Source organism: Anas acuta, chromosome 5 (genome assembly GCF_963932015.1).
Source record: "Anas acuta chromosome 5, bAnaAcu1.1, whole genome shotgun sequence".
Classification (NCBI taxonomy): Eukaryota; Metazoa; Chordata; class Aves; order Anseriformes; family Anatidae; genus Anas; species Anas acuta.
This window is the reverse complement of record NC_088983.1, coordinates 29531160-29554022: the sequence shown is the minus strand read 5'-3', so window position 1 is coordinate 29554022 and position 22863 is coordinate 29531160. Positions and strand designations below refer to the sequence as shown.

General features: G+C 39.4%; 2 protein-coding genes across 22 annotated transcripts in view; both read right to left on the bottom strand.

The window, feature by feature from the left end:
* The window catches only part of IGSF22 (immunoglobulin superfamily member 22), an 86937-nt gene extending 75229 nt beyond the window's left edge, over positions 1-11708 (bottom strand). The window contains exon 1 of one of the 2 annotated variants that reach the window (XR_011097038.1): positions 609-1014. The gene's annotated coding sequence lies outside the window, so the exon portion shown is untranslated. Of the gene's footprint in view, positions 1-608; positions 1015-7885 lie in introns of those variants that run through there. The other variant, XM_068683538.1, reaches the window with a different exon arrangement.
* A 146-nt stretch (positions 11709-11854) lies between these two features.
* Positions 11855-22863, bottom strand: part of PTPN5 (protein tyrosine phosphatase non-receptor type 5) — an 82595-nt gene continuing 71586 nt past the window's right edge. For all 20 annotated transcript variants that reach the window (XM_068683529.1, XM_068683527.1, XM_068683528.1 and 17 more), the window contains 3 exons: positions 20554-20714; positions 17255-17368; positions 11855-13992 (listed from right to left, as the gene is read on the bottom strand). In XM_068683529.1, the coding sequence (XP_068539630.1) occupies positions 13899-13992; positions 17255-17368; positions 20554-20714 (369 nt within the window). In that variant the 3' untranslated portion in view covers positions 11855-13898. The remainder of the gene's footprint in view (positions 13993-17254; positions 17369-20553; positions 20715-22863) is intronic.

Genomic DNA, 22863 nt, shown 5'->3' with positions numbered 1-22863 from the left:
GGCCCAACTGCAGTAAAAGGTAAGGAAGGTAGGCAGCATCACTTTTACCAAGTGTCAAGGTGCACTTTATCATTCCCATTTTTTCCACTAAAACCGGTCCAAACTCAGTAGTGACTCACACCCCTACCACACTTACGTCGGCGGAGAATTTGGCTTATTATGTGTAATAACTAGGCTTCAAACTGAAGTCTGCTATCTCATGAAAGGTGTTTTCACATGGGTGCTCTGCTAATTGCAGGTTGGTCTATGACTTGAACAATGTTAGATTTCTTTTTGAGCCTAAAAAGACCAATGAATCATGATTGTTACAAGGATGTCTAAGAAAAGAAAGCAGGTCACAGTTTGGCCCACCAGTTTTGACCTTCACATTTTTTTCTGCAGATGTCATCTTTGTACACAGAACCTCCCATATCCCATAACAAACATCACCTATCGCTCTGAATATTACAGAGTTTCTTTCCAGCCTCAAGAAAACTGTGGACACCCAGGTATTTTTCATTCATGTTGGTAATGCACAGCATATTTTTCTTATCCATTTGCTTCATATTTTTCTCAGGGAATACAGGGAACACAAAGGCTTTGCCCCATAATAAGCAGAATGCCTGTACCTTTGAACACGTTCTTTTTGTGCAGTGGACACAGCAGGCAGGACACACAGTGCTGCTTAAAAGACACCCAAAGCCAGCAGGGGGTAGCACAGTGAACGAAGTCCAGCCTCGGTCTCCTTTTTGGTAGGAAATCAACAAACCATTGTCAGCAAGTGCAGCTTTGCCCCAGGCAAGTCAGCCTATTAGAGAGTGAGTCTCCAGTATAGCTGAATGCATACCCAGTCATCTGAGAGGCATCCTGTACGTTGCAGGTTACTCTGGTCAAGGGCATTTGAACATGTGTAATACAAAAGTCATTTCTCTGAAAAAGATCCTGTCTGCAATATTCATATTTGGGTTATTTCATTAACATTTAATTATTTCATTCATTGTTTATCCTAAGGAATACTGGATTGAAGACCTTGGCTAGACTATCAGGATGCAACATTAACACCAAGAACCTGATTTGATATGAATTTAATCTGTATGTCTGTAGGAAGATCTCTCACTAATTGACAGAGAGGTTCTTAAGTCATTTTTACCTTATTGAGATTTGGCACAATTCTTTCATGCTCCTTTAAAAATCTACCTTCAAAAGTCCTGCTGCAAAAAATTGTAGATGTGTATCCTATCTGGGATGTGGAACTGCTTTCTTCCACAGCTTTCTTTTTGGATGTAGGTTGTTTTTTGAGGTCTTTTTATCTCTGTCAAGAGTCTTGGGAGCTGTGACAGACATTGTAGGCCATTTTATGCACTTTTATGCAAAGGACAGTTAGTCACTGTGGACAGAAAAACAAAAGTATGAAATGAAATGAACATTTAAACTGTCCTGAAAGCAGACAGTGCCACCAACCTCAACCTCCACTTTCTTCTTCACTTCCTCTTTCAACTTTTTTGAGAAGCCCATGGAAATCAGGGAACTTGCAAGTTCACGCACACCTTCTCAAAGTACTTCTCTGACACTTTGGAGAGGATCTCTAATGTTTCTTTCTCCTCAGTCAACATTTTCTTTATATTCTTCTTAGCAGTTACAGGCTCGACACGTAACATCTCACAAGTAATTCATGCTACATTTTTAAATAAGAAACTGTCATCCCTATAGCATTACAGATATCTAGGAAGGGGGGTTCATGTGATTCCAAACAAGCTCTCCTAGCTCCAGAGAATACAACAAAGGTTTTAATTGCTTCCCTCATAGGGTCATTGCTGGATAAAGGCATTACAGAAATCCTTCCCACCACCTTGCCTGCCAGACCATCTGCTGGGAATATGCTGCATTGTTAATGCTTCAGGAGCAAAGAAAGATGATTTTGGTGTTGATGGTGGCTGTGATACTACAAAACTGACAGAAGCAGCAGTCTGCATTACTGGTGCTGGAAGTTTGACTGTGCCTTGAGAAATGAAGACTTAGAATCAGTTCATAAACAAGGAAACAACCTGTCTGACCTTTTCTTCATCACTTTTTTTGAAGTCCAACTTTTATTGACCTGGGGAAAAATGCCAAGGTAATTTTGTGACTGCTTACACTCCTAGTGTGACCTTCAACTAGTCATTTACATCCTCCATGCTCCACTGAGTAAGATGTTTTAACTTCTGCTGTCTTTGGTGGGCTATGAATGGGGCACAGGCAAGTAAGGAACTTAATTTAGACACTATATGCTTGTACTTATCTGCATCATCTCATGAGAGGCACTGAGACTGGAAAGAAAAAAGAAGCCAATGTTATCAGTGGTGGTAGTGGGAAATACAGCAAATATATTATTGAATTTCTCTTTTTCTGTTAAAATCAGTATTTTTAAACTCCTTAATAGAACTGACCCGTTGAAAATCCAGAATATTTGAGGAGAGAAATCTGAGACCCACTCCTATGCTCTTTCCTCCCTAAAGATCTCTCACAGCCTTGCCAAAGCCTCAGAAACAGCCAGAAGCCTTTCCACTGACAGTGATGTATTTCAGATTTTATATTCTTGGCCTAAGGCTAATGAAGATGCATTTCTTCTCAGAAGCACCCTTTTATTCTAGTGCTCTGCAATGAAAATGAATATCACACCTCAACTGCATAAGCTATACAGAGAGCAAAGGAGCATAAATGGAAACTGCTGGACTTAAGACTCTGGAGTTTTGTAGGAGAAGAAATAGGGAGTTTGACCTGCCCTGGTGGGCAGACTTGTAAATAAAGGACTGTCTGAGAGACGAGGTGGAATAGATTGGGCTAGGAAAGAGAGGAGACAAAGGACAGAGTAAGTGAAATAAGGAAAAGAGCAGAATGCAGAAAGGCAGAATTTCTGCTGTCAGTCATGTGACTTCATGAATTAAACAGAGATGAACTGGGACATATGTCCTGAATATTATTATGAATTAAATGTTAGTATTGCTTTTGCCTGACAGGCACACAAGATACAGTAGTGCCCCACTACAATATACACAAAACCAAGGAACAAAAATAATAGTTCTTGCTCTAAAGCTCTTTTCTGTTGATAGGCAATAATGCCCTACAAACATGCAACAGCATCTGAAACTTGCAGTATGCCAGCTGCAAACTGGGACATTTTCCTTGCTGCTGAGGAGTGCTATAACACTTCAATTTTTCTTTTTAAAAGTTTTATTGTAAAGAAAAGAACTAATGGCAAGAAAAATAATAAAAAAAGGAGTGCTACCTTTAGCACATACTCCTTATTGATCTTATAAAAAACACTCTGGATCCTTCTTCTACTGGTACCCACTCTCTCTTTTCCATGTTATACTAGGCTTTTGTTTACTTATCACTTCAGCTCAGAATGTCGCCAAAATTCAGGAAGAAACATTGAAATGAATGAATGAATAAATGAAAGAAATGGAATAGGGATCTGTTACCTGCTTTCTCTGTTTGAGTATATGATATTTTAAATGTCTGCTTTATGGAAAAGATTAGATTAACCTTGCTTTACTTTACTACTTACTGTGCTTAGTACAACTTCACGTCTATCATGGATACCACTCTGGGAATTAAATTTGTATGTAACATTTAATTTTGGATGTAACAAAAGGCCTGTTAGGACTTACTTCCTTCTGTCAAGCTGTACTAAGCCCTACTTATGCCCTATGTTTAGACAAATACATACAGTTTAGATGGATTGCATTCGCAAGCTGAAGACTTCAGCAGAGCAGTGTGTCTCAATCTCAGTTTGCACGTGCACATCTTCTGCTGTTGCAGTTCTGCTGTTATGGCAGCAGGGTTCTGAGGGATGCAAACTCTGGAAAGGAGCATTAAGAAATACACTTGCCTGATGTGTGTAGGGGTAAGTGTGGCTCTCCTGTCAAACTAACTGCTATCTAGCAATTTGTGTTGGCAAGCCAGTGTGCATCAGGATAACAGAGGTGGAAAAAACCCATGTAGCATAACCTAGAAGGCTGTTTTTATCACTTTATGGATCTACATACTGAAATAGGCAACATTTTAAACTCTTAATTTTAGAAGGCTCCAAAGAGGTGCAGCATTTTTCAACCAGAATGAACCCATTTAGTATTTTTCGAGAAGTATTTCCTGAGTTTAGGTAAAACAGTAACTTTTTTCTGGTCAGACTGACCAATAAGGAACTGACCCTGAATACTCATTTCTAACAGCTCCATGCAAATGCCTTACTGGAGCTACTACATTTTTCTGTGGTAACAGCAAAAGGTCTCCATTTTACACCAGAAAAATCAACATAAACTCTACTATCAGAATGGATTTACCTCTGCTTATTTATTTAGATAATTTCATTGCACATTTTCCTTATTAAGGACTCCCACAGCTGTCTCAAGTTTATCACACTGTGGAATGTATGAATGCTAAGAGGGCTTGTGCACACCTCACTCTTGGTGAGCGTGGCTGGGAACTGAGTTGCAGTACTCACTACAATACCAAGACACAACCAGAAAGGAGGTTTCTTTAAGCCAAGATAAAGCAAGACAAAATGTTTCTAATCAAAGCCCACAGCTGATGGTTTAGCAGAGGCAATACATGTACTGCCATGAGCTGGCCTTTGACAGTAACAAAAAGGTTCACTTCCCTCTCAGCAAATCCCACAGAGAAGATGCAGCCCACTTTCTGTCAGTTTGGTGTGCATCATTTGGGTAAGTCATGTGTCTATGCTACTGGAGAAACTTGTCAGCATATAACCTGTTTCCAGTGGGGATTCTGCTGCCTACAGCTATGCCAAGACCAGTGTCAGTATGGAAGGCAGTTTGGGGAAAAGGGACTATTCACTTCTCATCCATAAAGGATGAGCATTAGTCATCTAGAAATGGCAGGTCCCTAGTTTTAAAAAGTGTTCCTTGATAAGGCAGATAAAATAAGAAATGGTAATCTTTGACACAGTTGTGTCCTTGCTGGAGGATCATGGGGCAGGAGATCAACCCAAAACACAACCCCTCCCAAAGTTAGGGGCACAGGCTTCTATTCTGATAGAGGCTGTAATAATGCACTGAAACTAGAAGATACAGTCCATGGGGAAGACAATAGCAAGACCACGTGACCTTCAGACTTTGCTTTGTTGCCAGCAGAAATTACAGCTATACCAAGGGTGCTCTGTTTTGGGTGGTCACCCAAACAGATCTTTTTCCTTCACAGAACATAAATACTCTAGTCTCCTTGCTGAGCTGGCCTTTGTCTCCAGCTGGCCTGTATGAGAAATAAATGTTCTCCAATTCCTTATGTACAGAAGACGAATTAAGAGTCTCTGTCCTAGCCTACGTATCTCCATATACCCTCTAAAAAAAAAAGGGATATCATGCATCTCTAGACACCGTTTTGTCATTCTTCTGCTCAGAATTTTTCTCACAGCAACACAGTTTTTGAAACCTTTTCTACAAACCACGAATCTAGGAAAAAGAGATATCTCTTTCTCTTGCCTGCTCTGGCCAAAGGGTTTTTTCTTCTTCTTACCACCCTCACTTTCACTGTTCTGTTCTCACCCTTTCTTTTCCTGCATACCAACGGTCAGCAGTGTGAGCAACAGCAATGAATGGGGCTGGCTAGGAAGAGATAAGAGATGTTATTCTATAATTCCAAATGCCCTTTTAAGGAGCGTATTTTACCCTCAGTCTCTATGGAGCAACTCCATATCCAGTAGCATCAAATGCTAAAGTGAGAAGGCACATAGCATGCTGCTTTACTTACCTGCTCCACTGCACAATCGGCTGCACACTCACCGTGAAACGGTTTAAAAAACAACTCACCATTCTAACAGTTCCTCCTTTCACCTGAAAATGGAATTTCATTTACTTGTATTTCCTTTACCTGATCAAAGTTTGTCAGCCTTGATCACAGATTTTCTTAACATGAAAGTGGTACAGGTTAAGATCCAGCAGCTTGTGCCAGCTGTGGAGTACAAATGACTGGTAATAAACAATTTTTAATTTTTTTCTGAAATGCTGGGCCTAACCTTTTGTTATTGTTCACTCTGGCTACTTTCTAGACAGCAAGCGCTCTGTTAGAAAAATTGCCCTTAACAGTAAATTTAGTAAGAAAGAACAAGCTTTTGGAAGACTTGTGAGGCTACAAGATTCCTTGTTTCTTAATAAGACTAACTGACTTCCAGAGACCAAGAAGTTGCACTTGAAGGATATGTCATTGTCTGTTACTGCCCATCACCTTGACTCAACTAGCCCATGTCTTGACTGTGGACAAGAAAAAAAAACAACACAAAAACAAACACAGACAACCCTCCATGCTTAAGAACACAGGTGTACCATGAATCAACTGATAGGTACTCTGCAGAGAAATTAACTTCACCCATCACCATACAGCATTGCTATTTTACTCTATGGCTTCTATTAACAGAATCAGCATCCATTTGCAAGCCAAACCACATCTTGAGAAACGACTAGGTGGTACCATTACACTATACAAAACAAAGACTTGGTGTGAGTAAACATTCATTTTAGATTCTGTTACAGAAAAGAATTGGACAAGTAACTGAGCTTTCCCTACACCATACTTTGCACAGCTCTTTTAAACTTTGTTTTTAAGAGTCTCAAAGCGTGATACTTCAGAGGGGTATTTCATAATGTTCCTTTCATGGAAAGCAAAGAGAAAAGCAACGCAGACATGAAACTAAAGCCATTCACCTCGCACAACCATTTTCCACTTTGCCTGCATACAGCCACAAAATACAGAGTACTAGGACATTCCTGACAGACATCTGCTGCCATACATTTTACCTTTTTTTTTTTAATTATTTTATTTTTTTCCCCCCAGCAGCTAACATCCTGATTATACCTACCAAGAGAATGGAGATTTCAGACCATTACTGACCCTTCTGCATCCCTTGGCTTATGTGAAGTCCTGTAGGCTGTTCCAGTCTTCGGAAGGTGCCTGGGTCCCTCCACACTGAACAAATATGGCTTTTGATCCATTCAAACTAAATACGTACTAGCCTCTTACAGGCTATGCTGTTTCATCTGTTACACTGACTCCAGCAGTTTCTCATTCTCAAAATAACAGGACAATGAAACTTCAAGTATGAGGCTAAAATGAGCATATCTTCAGTAAGTTAAAGGTACGTCTTCTTTATTTAAAAATAAACATCACCTCCCCAATCCCACATTTTGTTGTAATCATTTATAACACCATTTTAGAACTCTGATCAAAGGCAGACTATTAAACAATTTACCCTTGTTTTTCATGATAAAAAGAAAACACGTAGGGTCAGGTTTCAAACATTACAGCATTCAACAAATTTTGCTTTGGCAGTTAAGTCAGTCCTCAATGCTTGCTTCACAACCTAGTGAGCTGGGCAGCCTTTGGCTTTGTTTATTTTTAAGTTCGACAGGCAGCAGTATCCACCATTTCTGAGTCCAACCAGTTTGTTCAGATAATCAGACAGGGACTGATCTCTTTGGAAAACCAGTTTATAACTTTAGATTACAGAAGATACTCTTTGAACAGTTCTTGTTCACATGTAATAAGTCTGAGATTGTCACCCTTCTTTGTATGGAGAAGGACTTCAATTCCCAAACACTAGGGTAGTTCTCAAGAGAATGAATTACAGGTCACAGCCTGTGTATTTCTCTCTCTTTTACATTATTAGTGTTAACAGCAGCAGCGAAATACTGCAAGTACAAGAGGCCTCTTTACAAGGATACAGGTCTATCCATTCTGAAGGACACAAACTACATATCTTGTTTGTAAATTAGGGTGAACTAGTGGCAATAAACTGCTTCTCTTCAGTGGCTGCAATTGATTTCTGCTTAGAACAGACTACTGTTATCTATTCTGTATTTATGCTAAATTCAAATGAGAAGGGAGTCTAGTGCAGGAGGCACCTTCCACTTACATTTTGCAACACACAGGAACTTGAAACACCAAAGAATGTTTGCTAGCCAACTTCCAGAGGCTGACAGAAGTAATTCTAAGTGTAAACACCACACAAAGCAACGGCAATTCTCCAGGAAATATACCACTTTTACTGATGATTTCAGATGATTTCTACCTGTCTCAGAAAGAAAGGGGAAGGCAAAAAGAAAATTAACAAGAATCAATTTAAAAAAATAGTGCAGAGGCTAAAACATTGTCAGCTTTTCCAGTGAGCTAAAAATATTGTATATAGACACCAAAAGTAACTGCATGCTGTAGTTCACAGGCTAAAGAAGGATTCCAGCATGACAGAGGCTCTGTGCTTCCTTCTCTAGAAGTTAGTGTTATTAACACAGATACATTCATCAAATCAGAATAGTGTGGAAATAGGATTGGTCATGCTGTAAAGTGGATCAGGTATTATTTATTGCTTGTCTAATAAATCTGTCAAGGAACTGACTTGCATTTACCCCTTCAATGTTCTAATTGAGAAACAAGGGCCTAAATTAGATACAGAGAAACCTGGTTTCTGGGCTGAGAGTCGCATTTTCCCCAACAAAAACAAAACACTGCCAACCCAATCCAATTCCACCCACTATTCCAAACAGACTCAAAAACCAGGCAGTCCGTTTCCATGCTCATTTCACAGTGCTCACGAGTCCTCCCTCATCCTTCTGTTCTTACGCCAGCTACTGTGGCGCACTGAGTGGGCATGTGCGTATGCATACACATGCGTGCATAGTGCTGTAGGAAAAAGCTAATGTATATGAATGAGAAGATCTTTCACTTTGGAACATTAAGTCTGGCCACACTGTCAGGCGCAGGCCTAGAGAAGGGAGTGAAGGATTCTCTAATGAAGAGTTATTATCCTGACCTTTGTGATGGCTGGGTGTCTGCTCTGCATTATTCCTCACACCAGCCTAAGTACGAAGATAATAACAGTGGATGTAGTAAAAACCAATCACACCCTTTTTTCCTTCTTCTGAGACAAAAGGAATCAAAGTTATCTGTTAAGAGAGGAGGTTTCTATTGTTCTGTGGTACCTTATTAGCTTTGATTTAAATCCTGACAATTTTCCTTATGTCCACTTCAGAGGCAAACAGGCTGAATAAGCATGCAAAGGAGAAAGATTGGACCAAAAGGATCTATACAGATTTTTTTTCCCTCTGATCCCTGGAGAGAAGCATTGCCTTTGCAGAGAAAAGTAGACACATTGTAGCTGCTTATGGGACTAGAGGAGTTAAGGCCATACATAGCAAAAATTTGACTCAGGCATCATTTCCCAAAGGAGAAATGTCTTTAGTCTAAAGATGCATGGTACTGCAGATATTTTGTCCCCAAAATTCTGAGATGTATTGAGATCAAAAGGTAGGCAGAAGAGGTCCTCTGAGGCCCTCTGAAGGGTGTCTGACAACACAGACTCTCTCCAAAGGAAGAGATGGTCCCTGGAAGAAACTAGCTATCAGCACTTTGGATTAAAACTAGTGCAACACAGTGAGTTATTTATTTTTCCTAATAAAAATAATTACTATTTTTATTATTTTTACTGTATTTCAAGCCTAAGGAGCAACAAGCAGATAAGAGAGAAACAAGAGATATGAAACATGGAATTTGAGGAGCATGGTCCAGTGATGAAAGAGAAATGAGGGGCAGGAATTACAATACCTGAGTTCTTTGCCAACTTTATCGTCTTAGATGCTGTGAACCATACTGCCAGCTGTGATGCCAGTAAGACTTTTAATTCTGAGTAAATTGTTTAGCTTCTGTGTTCAGCTTTGCTATCAACTGAATAAATCTTGCCTGCTGCCCTACTTGGAATTACATGAAGCACAAAGCCTGGGAAGATCTTCTGTATTGAAGTTAATTGTACTCCCTTCTGTGAAGGTTCATGCTATGCCATGAGAATGTGGCTTCAGATGTATTCAAGTGCTGGAGCCTGATCTGTGTATCAGTACTCAGAGGAGAGCGGACTCTTCTCTTTCCTTGCCTGCAATAGAAGGAATTCACCTCTTTGTGAATATGTGAAATTTACTTTTAGATATCAATTTTCTAGAGCATGCAGTTATTTGAATGTTTGTTCCTTATAAACAGAGCTGCAAATGCTGCTTTCATTCATATATTCCTTTTGTGCTTTTGAATGGAGTCATTTTTTTCCTGCAGGAATTCCGAGCTGCCCTATGTTATCTTATGTTAATCGTCACTCTCACAGACATCAGCCAATACATTTCTTCTGCTGAGGCAGTAGACTTAAGGTTATCCCCAACGTATCTCAGAAAACAATTTTTCCCTCCTTAGCAGATGCACAAAACATGTTTTATGTCAAAATTAGAAAGAGAAATTTATGATTAGCAACTTGTAAAATTACCTTTTCCCTTTAAAATGATTTGCAGGGAAAGAACAAATTGAAGTCACACTTCAGATGCACTTCTAAAACTTACCAACTCACCAAGTGATTGACACACTTTAAGACCACCTTACTGTGCAATCTACACAGTTCCTCCACTGCAGAGAAATGAGGGGAACCAAGATTCTGTTTCATGATCTTTTTGGTCTCAAGTCCTTTTGTTACTGCAAACTCATAGATTAAGATTTTCCTAAGTAGTGTACTTACTGAGGAAACATCCAAAATTGTTAGCAGCTTTTGAAAGTTGTGCAAGTAAGTATTATACATAGTAGATAGCTGATATTTCAAAGTAATTTGACCAAAGTAACTTATTATGACCCTTGAGAGAGTCAGTCATGCTTTACCTGGGGACAGCTCATGCTCTCTCATGCTATGTTAGTCTTTTTTTTTTTTTTTACGTAATCCTGTGTGTCTGCAGATCTCAGAAGACCTACAAAAGGACAGAAAGTGTCATTACTGTTACCACAAGTGAAACAAATGATAAGTGCATAAGCATGATGGCCAGTGACTGATGAACAAACAAGGAATTGATCTAGGCTCTGCCTTAGTCTTTTCACACTTAGTGTGAAAAAAGTTTATGAAACTGACAGAGAAGACATTACAGCCAGTTATAAATAAAATTAGCTCAGGTTATTACATGCTAACATATCCAAGGAGAGGAATTCAGCCCTTTGAGGAACAACTGTTGTTTGTAGGTGTTAATACTGCAGTTTCAGGTATAAATAGGCTTGGGAGCATAAAGTATGCTAGAATTTTTTCTTGGAGTGCCTAGTAAAAATAGAAGCCTAGTGAGATGCAGTTTGGCTTAGTCCCTATTGTCAGCTCAGTTTCAAACCTTCTGAGTAGCAGAAACAGCAGCTCCACTCACCTCAAGTGCTTCTGCATGGTCAGAGATCCTTTCTGCTAATCCTGAACACTTAAGACTACCTCTGCCATCAGAAGAGACCAGAGCAGCTAATACAAGGTCCTTCAGACCCCCCTCCCCCTTTTTATTTATTTATTTATTTATTTTTAAGAGAAATGTTAATTCTGGTAAGGCTGAAGTATAAATAGGAGGATTAGCTCTGATTGTTAGACAAAATAACACTTCAAGAGACATTTGAATATTTTGGTCTTGACTAAGCAGCATGCTCTTGCCTGGTGTGAGATGGCAGGAGGGCAGTCCTCATAACCAGAGAGGGGAAGTAGGCTGACACTTGCTTTATACTAGTGAATTGATGCAAAACAGCCAGACTTTACCCATGGCCACACTCTCGGGACACTCCACATATGCAGAATAGGAGCGGGCAGCAGGTTAGATTTCATTCACCAGTAAAAATTGTTTCTGTTCAAGTCAACAAACCACACTGCTAACTAGTGCCTGCTGAAGATCTGTATATGGACCTTGTCAGTATGCTAAGAGCCCTTCGTACCTTGTTTGCCATACAGCAATTCTCCTCTAGAAAGTTTCCTTGTACAGAAGGCAGCTTATACAGTCAACTTCTCTCCTACATGCACAATCCTACCCATCATCAACAAATATTCTTTATTAGATACACAGCAAGCTGATGACAGAACAAGTCATTTTATTCACTGAGTCAATTTTGACACTGAAGGGCACTGAACAGCTGAAAACATTATAGGGAATTCCACTTACAATGCCATTCAGAACATCAGTGGTGCTTTTGTTATTTCTAAGGAGTGCTCAGACAAAATAGCGTTACCCTTTTGAAAGAATCAGTAGCAATGGGAAGAACATAGCTAGCAAGGTTTACATAAAACTAACAGTCATGTTATGCTCAAAAGCTTAAGTTTATTGCTCTATTTAATGACTACCGCCAGTATTTTTAAAAAGAATGCCAGTTCTTCCTGCTAGCTTCTCACTGAAGGAAATATTTTAAATACAGCAATAAAATCAAGTGGTTTAAAGATAACACATTTTGCCACACATTCATGCAAACCCTGCTGACAGGATTTTTACAGGTTCATGGATACAGAATAAACATAAAGGATGTGTACTGAAATACTGGGAAGCTTTCTGCACAGTGATGAAGTTGTAGGCATAACATTTCTGGCCCTACCCTGCACCTGCTGATGTCAATGGCAAAACCTCAGTGAGAGCAGGATCAGCCCTTACTGTTCTGAGAGCTGCTTTCCCTTCTCCTGATAAAGAAGTGCAGTAAGTTCAGAGAATCTTCTGCACCAGCAAAAGCAGTGGGTTTTGGTTATTGTCACAAATAGAGAAGCAAATTATTTGCAGTAGATGATTACAGCTTCTATTCACAAAACACTCATCTTTCATGTAAATAGTCCTATGTACCTCCTTTTTTCTCTGCTCATCAGAACACTGAAACATGTGCTTACCTCTAAGCATTAAACACAAACTTCAGCCTGCATAGCCAGACTGAGGGCTAAAAACAAAAGTATGGGCAGTAGTCTGTCAGTAGTCTATTATTTTAAAGGAAATGCTGTTGCCTGGACTAGTGATTATAATGGGCTAACAATTGTCTCAATTGGGTTTGAGGGGAAACGTATCAAAGAACAGCTAACAGATTTAGGCTTTTTTTTTTTTTTTTTTTAAAGCTGCCTAGAAGATTTTCATTTCTAGTCATACTAGTCTTAATGAGCACTGGGCACTCAGTTACTCTCAAAGCATTGAAACAGGTTTAAATTCAGAACACAAGTGTTTCTGTTATTCATTTTTTGATAAAGATGAACTCAACTAAAAGAATAGTAATTCCTCACCTTAAATTCCTCAAATTTCTGAGGAAGTTGTATTGGGATTATGATTTCAATATGCAAAAAGAGAAAATACTTGCACAAGTAAAATCTGGCTCCATGTTGAGATGCCAAAATATTGACAAAGGAAATGTAAAATATGAAGAATTCAGATTAACTTCTCCCCTATCAATCTCAGATTCACCCAGCTGTAAGGATACCAAGGTATGTTGCTGGTGGGAACTGGAGGCAAGAATTTCACTCACATCAATGAAATAATTTTTTTCCCTTTAGTTCTGATAACACTGGTGGGGACTGCTTTAAAAACAAAACAAAACAAAACAAAAAAAAAAACAAGCAAACATGACGTGTGAAACATTTCAACATGAATCTACTTGAATCTTTCAATGCAGAGGCTCAGAAGGTTTACGATATACACAGTATTCGGTAATTTTATATGTAAAAACAATCAGAAAGAGGCAAAAAGTTACTTTCAAGCTTAGTCAACATACGGCACATTTCAGCATGACAATTCAAAAAGTTTCACACTGTATTTGGATATAATAGCAATTATCTTTTAAAAATAGCAAACTGAAGACTTTTTTTTTTCTTTTTGATTTTGTAACAAATGAAGCTACTATCCTTATTTACAGTATAAATAAGCCTTTTTTGGTGAAGATTATGTCCTGTCACATATGTTTAAGACAAGGCGTACCTCAGCTCTTAAATGTCAATGCAAACAAGAGCATAAAAGCAATATCAAAGTAAAATAATATATCTTTCTCTCCAGCTAAGACAGCCAGGTTACCATGCATCTCTTATCAGATCTGAAATATATCTGAATGCAGTCAAAAGTTCTCTTGGTTTTAGCCTTTAGGAATATCATGAACACTTATTCTTCTGCTGCTCTAGAAAGCTGTTTTCCGTACAAGCTCATGACATGATGGACAAATTGATACTGTTCACAAGTCTGGATCATTCCTCCCCTGAAAAGGAAAGAAAAAAAGGGGAGGGAAACAGTAGCCTTATTACATGCAAATAACATACTAGGAAATGGCACAGCTAGCATGAAGCTGGTGTTACACACAAAAGATCTATTCCAACATTTCCTGAAAGGAGTGAGAATGCACCCATTGATTGTAACCAGCTTGCAGTCCAACCTCAAGCTTTGTTCTGAAAGTCTCTGCTAACCAAGGAACAGAAACAAGTCAGAACAGGATAGCAGAGGCCTGAATCCAGTAAGACAATGCCATCATCATTTGCATATATGTATCTGGCTGTAGCACCTGTATTCTAAGCATCATTTTAAATGTGGCAAAAAGCAACCCATACCTCAAAGCTCTACACTGACAGATATGAGATGGGGGAATATAAAGAGGTGAATTAGCTCCTTTAAGTCTTCACAGTTGCACTAGGGACTGAATTCAGGAACAAATTCAGGACTACAGAGAGCCAGGCTAGCCCAGAGAACTGATGCAGCACCCTACTTTCCCAGTCTGCAATGTCTTTGTGCTGTCCCAGACTGTGTTTTTTTGAGGGGTAAGATCACCAGCAAACCAGATGATTGAGAGCAGGATTCAGGAACAGACACTGTAATTTTTACAAAGGAGAACTCTAACTATTACCTGAATTGACTGCCAACACACCTTGACTAGTAAGAGACTCCAAGAGCAGAAATGTGTTTTGGTTCAGCTTTTACTGTTCTCTTTAAACCTGCAAATCTGAAAGGAAATGCAAGCAGGAGCAGAAGCACAATTTGCTTCTCTGTGCATCATTAACCTGTGTATTTCTATAAGTACCATATTAACGAACACAAATACTACAGTGGGAGACAAAAATGAATGAAAAAGAAAAACACCTTAAATTTTGCTAAGAGTACCTCATAACAGTGATATGATCTCTTCATAATTCATTATGAAAATAATTAAAACCTGTAGTTCGAATTCACAGGTTTATACAAAATAGTGCCAGCACTAGTGCTGGCGCATGGATCCAGGGAATGTATTGCCAAAAGGAGTCTGAAACAAGTGGTGTTGAGGAACGTGGGAGCCTGGGGGTGGCCAGTGCCAACCAGACTGTGTCAGCTTGAGAAAGAGAACACGTGATGACTTCCTTCAGAAATCAGAGGAAATTAATGGAAAGTTGCTTCCTCTGAGCCAAACAGGCAGCGGACTGGTAGCACCACCCTCAGGAACTGCCCTCTTCTCTGAGGCCCAGCTTAACAATTGTGGATCACACAGTAATGCTACCAGAAGGTAAATGAAGGTTCAAGACAACCTCCTTCTTCAGCCTCTTGCAGTTACTTTGCTAACAGAATGCTTGAAACACACTCTTAACAATGAACAGGAACCATGCTCCAACCTCTCATCAATGAGCAAAGGGTGGGAAACAGTGTGCTTTTAAAGAAACTATTTCCCAGCTGAGCATCTCTTCTCCATCTGCTCTATTTAACACAGGCTCATGGTTAATTTGAGTCCTTCTGTGCCATGCACAGCACTGAAATATATTTATGTCAGTCCACAACACACAAGGAATTTGAGTCGTATCTGGTAACTGCTCCCCATTAACAGCAAGGTTGGACCCTGAAGTTGTAGCAACAGAAGCACTAGGGTGGCCATCAAGTTTCAGACCACTGGAAGTGATTTTCCATTTTATCTCATTCCCTGTTCTGCAGTAGCTTCCTCCCCTTCCCGCACGTGCATACCACAGCATGTACTTGCAGTCCAGGCTTTGACACAGAACAGAGATATTACTCTTTCACTCCTGCTTGCCACAGGAACCTTTCAAATTTGACTTGCATTCTGGGGAAGGACAGCAAATGTGTCTCAGCACTGCGGGAAGGATGCAGGAACGATCACTTCCTCTCCTTAGTCGTACTGTGTTATGTTAGGACCAACTGTTGGCTAGCAGTGCAAAGCCCAAAGCACAGTTTTTTTGCAAAGGGAATCAGTGAAGGAATGAAGGGATTTTTCACTCCTTGAAGAAACCATGTTTCCCTACAGCAAGGTGGTGATTTGACTGCTTTCCATCTTGAGTATTTCCTCCCATGAGATTAAATGGCTTTTTCATATCTTTCATATCCCACCCCACTAACAAGAGGTATGCAGCAGCAATAGTGGCCCCTGAAGGCTTGCTTTTGCTCTGTTGCATCCTCCCTTCTCCTGCCTCTACAAATGACTGTCAGTTGCCCTCTCCCAGCAAAGCAAGTATTTTAATCTGTTTTCTGTGCCAAGTATGTTTGTAAACAGGTGTCTTTGACCATCATTTGTGTGGCTATTTTCCCATGTTATACTAGTCATGGACACAAGATATATCAGATCCAGCCAGATACTTCACAGGGCCATGGATAACCAGCACTCACTATTCATATTTTGGTTTTCTTTTTCCTTAAGAAGTCTTTCCTTGTTTGGCCTGAAATCCATTGAAATAGCCAAATCTCCAAGCCCCTGCAGGTCCCTGTCTATCAGAGCCTCAGCAGGGCAGCAAGCATTTCATTTTCTGCCTCCCACTGAGCATAATTTCTCCTCTGAAATAAAGTTCAGCGTGGGGTTGAGGTTCTTTTTTTCCTCAGAAAAATCTTTGGTATGTTTTTCGTGACATCTCTTCCCCCGACTACATTTATCATTATCATTAGAGAGAGCACTGAGACATGTTTTGATGGCACTTGAAACCAGTGGGAGAGGAAAAATAACATCTCTGGTGCAAAATTCAAGTCTGTTTACTTCATAATCAAACTCAAGGTGGTGTGTTAAGAAATACTTAACTGGAAACCATTGAATTTCTGGAGATTTTCACAGCTCCTTTCATATGTCTGCAAACACTTCAGCCTGTGCATGCTCGCCCCCTCCCCACAAAGTCCCAAGCAGCAGTGCCCTCCCAACAGTGCTCACAGCTCCAAGTACATGAGGCCACTTTTCCTTATGGGAGCAAAGAGCTGATCTACAGTTCTGAAACAAGTGCAACTTTGATCCTTTGCATCTGTATGAATGTGAGGCCAACTCCTCTGCTGGTGGAAGGTCATTCCAAACCTGCACAGCTGCACAGATTTGGATACCAGCTATGAACCTAGCTAGGGATGTTTGTTAAAATTTACTGCTCTCATACAACAGGGAAGACAGAACTGCTTAGAACAGGACAACTTTGTTCCAGGAATGTTCTCCCTCTTCCTGTTTTGTCCTCCTTAGGTAAAGGGAAAGGTTACCAATTTTCTTTTTCTTTTTTTTCTGGAAAAGAAACAGGTTTTCTTACCTGTCTAACCGTAACTGGCAGGCTGTTCGCAATATGTCAACTATGCCCTCACTCTTCAGCTGTTTACAACAGACACTAGTTGCAATAAAGCAGCCTGTCCTCCCGATGCCTGCACTAAGGGAGGGAAAAGGAGAGAGAAGCAGTGAACAAGTTAGAAGGGCTTTGGAACTTCATGGCACCCATTTAACAGGAAAACCAGCAGTCAAACCCCATTATTCCTTTCCTCCCTCCAACCTCTGCCAAGTGGGTGCTTGTGAATATGAATGGCTTCAACAGGACAACACGATTCAGCAGTTCAGCATGAGCTGTTTGCATTAAAAGCATGATTATTTCACATACAGTGCCAAAAAATAGACTACCACATACTGTCTTACCTAACATGTCATTGAATTTGCCAAACTAAGAATATAAATAGTATTTCTTGGTTAGACTTGCTTTGAGATCAACCCTTGCTTTGAGGGCAGCCTTTGCTTTGAGATTCTTAATCCTTACAGCTTCTTTTAAAGCTATTTTTCATTCATAGGTACAATGAAAAAGCCCCCCTACTTTAGTAATTCAATTTAGCTAACAGCAATATGATAAGTATGGTGCCATTTGTTATCAGTTCTGCAATCTATTAGTTCTCTGAATTAGAGTAGGATACAACAAATTCACCATTAAAGAAGCTTCACCTTTCCTGAGTATCTCTGTATCCAACTCAGTCCTTGCTTAATGACCCGAATTGATTTTATTCTCAAAGGCACAGTGCTACTGAAGCTGTGAATTCTTATCACCTTATAAAAAACAATGCAGCAAAAGCTGACAGCCCTTCTTATATGTTAAATAATTAAGTGAGCATCCTCAGGAATAATTACCTGACACAACTGTAAGAAATCCTGCTTCCATTTAAATTGTGTTAAAGTCATAACACAAAAACACTGGCAACAAATGTACCAGCAATAATGGAGTCTGCAGATAGCTGCTACTGATTGACTCCTAATAGTGTTTTTCTTTGATTGTATATAATTTTTTTTTTAATTCAGTATTTATGCTTGTTATGGAAACTGCATTAGCAACAGCTAAAACAGCTACATTGTAATTGTTTTAACTTGTATTACAGAATGATTGAGGCAATTCAAAGGAAGTTTGGTAGGCCATCTTACTCCCTAAGAGCTAATCCCAGTCTTATAGTCAAATAACTGTGATGGACGTACCTACCTGACTTCTTTTTCCTTGTCCCTAAAACTCTGTGCCTCATGTCTCAATTTATCTCCTAGTTTGTTTATCAATACTTCGTACATTTCAGAGTTTCAAAATACTCTTTGATGCATATGGATGCACATCAAGAGACAAAAAAAGCCCCTCACCTTACATTTGATACCATAATCAAATAGGCTACTGTACGCATCTCTCGTATGCTGCTTCCCATCCATAAATCTCATTATTGTGCAAAGGGAGGGTGTGACATTTTCAAAGACAAACAGCACCAAGAGAATACTTATCCCAGGCCAAGCTGCAAGTTCGTCAGTGGCTGAAAAAAAGTCATAATCCTTTTAAGACTGCCACACTATCCACAAGACCTTACCAAGACTGCTAGCCTCCTTTAACTTCACATTGCTTTTAAGAATAGCTTCATGATTAGGCTTGTACTTATTTTTTTATTCAAGGTGGGTTATTTTACATCACTGAAGGCCAAACCCACCAGATTATGTTCTACTGAGGACCTCCCACAGAGGCCAAAGGAGATGCAAGTACCTCGCATAAGTCAGGCCTTGACTGATGGATTGCTGCACATACCACTCTCAATTAGAGGCATCAGTTTAAATTCCTTCTTTGGATAAAATGACTGCAACTGAGAATAATCTGAAAGGGCTCTGGTCCCCACCTATCACATAAAATACTTCATAACCCTATTGCCATGCCTCCTAGTGTCTCTTAGGTTTGGTTGTTGTTTTTTTGTTTTTAAATAAAAATGCCCTAATTGCCTCCAAATGATATCCAGATCACGGACGTGACACCATACAAGAAGACAAGGCAAATATGCAAAGCACAAATGACACAGTGGTCAGAATCTTCACCTGCAGCAAACACCATGCTTCTTCAATGAGATTTTTGAGAAATACAGATATCCAAGGGTAAAGGGGATCTTGTTACAAACCATTCATTATTTTTCTCTGAACTCTCCCCTGTTTCTCAAAATCCATTCCAAAACAGAGGCAGAAAAGTGGACATAAGACTTTAATTATTTACCCATTCTACATACAGAAGGAATGACAACTCTGCATTTCTTATTTAATTTCCTTTTCTGGATTCAGAACTGCATTTAACCTCTCATCTTCAGCGTTATACAGGGAGCTCATATACAACCAATGCAACCTCCATGTTATTTTTTGAGACACCTGCTTTCCAGGAGATCATAGCCCTAAGCATGATATCCATTTTTTTCCTGACATAGGATCTTGTCAGTAGCTACATTAAAATGCATGTTCTAAGTAAATAAATCAAACAATCAAGATAAACCTGAAGAGATCTGATTATGACTATTCTATTAATGATTACTCTCTATTTGCTTATAGGTTGATCTTTGGCAACACTGGAATATGAAACATTCGTGCCAGTCTCTTTAAAAAAAACAAACACTCCTGTTATATGATAATATCTCATTTACTATGGCTTTTGATTAACAACCATCTGTCATTTCCTAAAAAATGTTATGCAAAATTAGGTGAAATTCCTTACAGAAATCCCAAAAGTACATTTATCAAAACGTATTTTTTATTGAAATAATGGAAAATTATCCTGGCAGTACTACTGCATCACTTATCACATTTTTTGCAATTTACCTGGAATAATTGTTTTGAGAACTGACTTGTTGTTTTCAAGTAATCACATTTAACCTTTCTAAACGCTAGCAAAACAAGACTTGCTTTTGTTCTCCAGAACTTCTGTTTTTCTTATTGGTAAAACATATTATTATTGAAGTTAAGGGTTCTTATTTTTCTGATTGCATGTATCTTCTATGATCTTCCTACTCAGTTTCATTCAGTGTGTTCATTTTGGTAAAATGGCCCTTTTAAGGTTACTGAAGACATATATTTCTGGTAAGACAAATGAAATGAGACTTATTACTTGTAACTGAGCCACCAACAGCTCAGACTATGTGCATGATAAAGGTGGAAAGAGAAAACTTGAGTTTAGGAGCTCCAAGAATATTTAAAGCAGTTGGACCAGATCTCTTACATGTCTGACTGATGGCCAATACGACAGTATGCCACTGTATGCAAAGGAGCCCTTCGAAGTTGAATACATCATTTATTTACCTGCAGTGAACAATCACTGGGGCATTCTTCTCTTCTGCACTCTGCATTACCTCATCCACTTCCAGCACTAGCTGTAACAGAGGGGGAGCTTGATCTGGTGTCTTCTGGTCTGGCCAAGATGTGTACCAGTAATGTTTCAGGTTTCTGACTTCTTCTCCTTTCTGCAACCCAGTTAAGATAAACATCACAAAGGGGTTTTTGTTTGTTTGTTTGTTTTAAATTTAATTGTAAAGTCACATTGAAACCTGGCTTTCCTTTAGGAACGCAGTAAGCAAATCAGTGCTAAAAGAAAGAGGAGAACCAAATGGTGAGCAAAGCAACATAAATCTGGACTCTGAAGATCAAGTCTGCACTTCAGCACACTGCCTCAAAAAAAGGAAGAAAAACCTAACCTCCCCGCCCACCCCTGAAGTACTCTGCTCTTTTAGTGCCAAGAGCTGTGTGCAAAACAGTCTGCTCCCTCTTGACAGATTCATTCAGCAAAGCCAGAGCTGTACTTGTGACATAATTGCTTTCATAATATATTTGACAGACAGAGAGCCAGGAGCCATATCTCTGTCTTTGATAGCTAGCTAGCTAGATAGAGATGGGAGCTTATTTTTCTCTCTTTTCTGACAGACAGACTCTTATCAGTTTCCTGTCACTTCTCTTCTCTTAGACATGGTGACAGATTCAGAGACACTGGAAGATGGGAATTGCATCTAGTTGCAGTCCAGGGCTTTTCATGAGACAAATTCTGATTGCCTCTATCTCTCAGCATATAGCAAATGTGTCTTTACCTTTTCTGAGTGCCAAGCAGCACTCTGTGCCTCTGATTTTGTGTTCAAAGTGACATCCTTATGCCTGATTCCTGAAGGTGCCAAACAATAACATGGAGCTCAGGGAATTGGCCTTACCCTTTCAGCCATTACATAAGCCAACTGGCACAGGGCTAAGCAAATGGCTTCACAAAGTCCAGAATCTGAGGTGTTAGTTTCCACCACCTTTCCTTAAACACGTCTGGCTGAGTTCAAGAGATGAAGGTAGAAAAAAGAACAGATTTGATTCTTTCTAAAGAAAGAGATGCAAAAATCTAGAAATAGTTTCTGTCACTGAGGCTGTTAAGTCCCTATGACTACCAGCTGATGTATGTTAGAAGTGCTACATGATTGCCACCTTCCACCATTCTCCTGGGTTGGCAAAGCTTTTCATAGCTTCACTTGTAAACTGGACTGTGGAAGTCATCTAGTTAAATCTTTTCTCTTTCTCTCATAGGATTAATTTTCACATGGATCAGCTTCCCCTCTTTGGGTTACTGCACATTCTCACAAATGCTTGTATTGGACATGGGAGATGGAACAGGGGTAGGAAACAAGAGAGCTGGACAAAGAAGGCCGGGCTTCATTTAGTTGTTGCTCCAGCTTACGCTGTGTTTGAAGTGCTCATTGAAGTGCACAGCCACGGGAACCTTAAGGGTACATCTAGCTCAGCTGAGAAAAAGAATAGTACTACTGTACCATAGAGCATGGCCCTAGGTTATTTACCCTTGTCAGAAGATACTCTGGTTAAGAGAGGATAACTAACTGGCATGAACAGCACTTTGAGCTCACGACAGTAAACCAGATCAGATTTCAACACTGCTCTGAAACATGGATATGCACAGTTGCCTTTCAACATGTGACTATGTGTAAGCCACAGAAGTTATGAGCACTGTATTCTTAAGTGGGTTGTGAAAATTGCAATTCAAATGTTGTCAATAAAACTCAGAGAAAAGTAAAAGATTAAAGTCATCTGAAGAAAAACATGAATCACTACATAAAACCACTCATCTGACAGAAACAGAAAACAGCCAAACTTCTAAGCATGAACACTGGATATCTTTAGTTTTCTCTATGCTGTTACCAGTTCTACGATTCTGCTTGTAGAACCTTGTATAATTTTGATTTGACTTTAATAAAAATATTCTTCACTGGTGCTTCTTTGAGGCTGAGATGACTTGGGATAATTCTGAAGAAACTCTTCTGGAAGAGATTGCAGAATTTTTATTGAGGAAATTGCTTTGTCACCGTAACTGAAGTGTGACCAATTCTGTGAGATATCATTATTCCAGAAGAATTAAGCTATATATTGTTCTTGCTGCTGCACTGTATTGTTTGGGATAGGTAGTATTTAAGGTCAATGCAAGTCTGCAGTACACTTATAAATATTCTTCCCACTTGTTGGAGAATGTGATTTTCTCCTTGCTGCTTTCACAAAAAGCGTGAGTGACAGAATTTGCACACTCCATCCAGACCTGGAATTTCACATACTGGCTTTCTGCCTATTAGCATA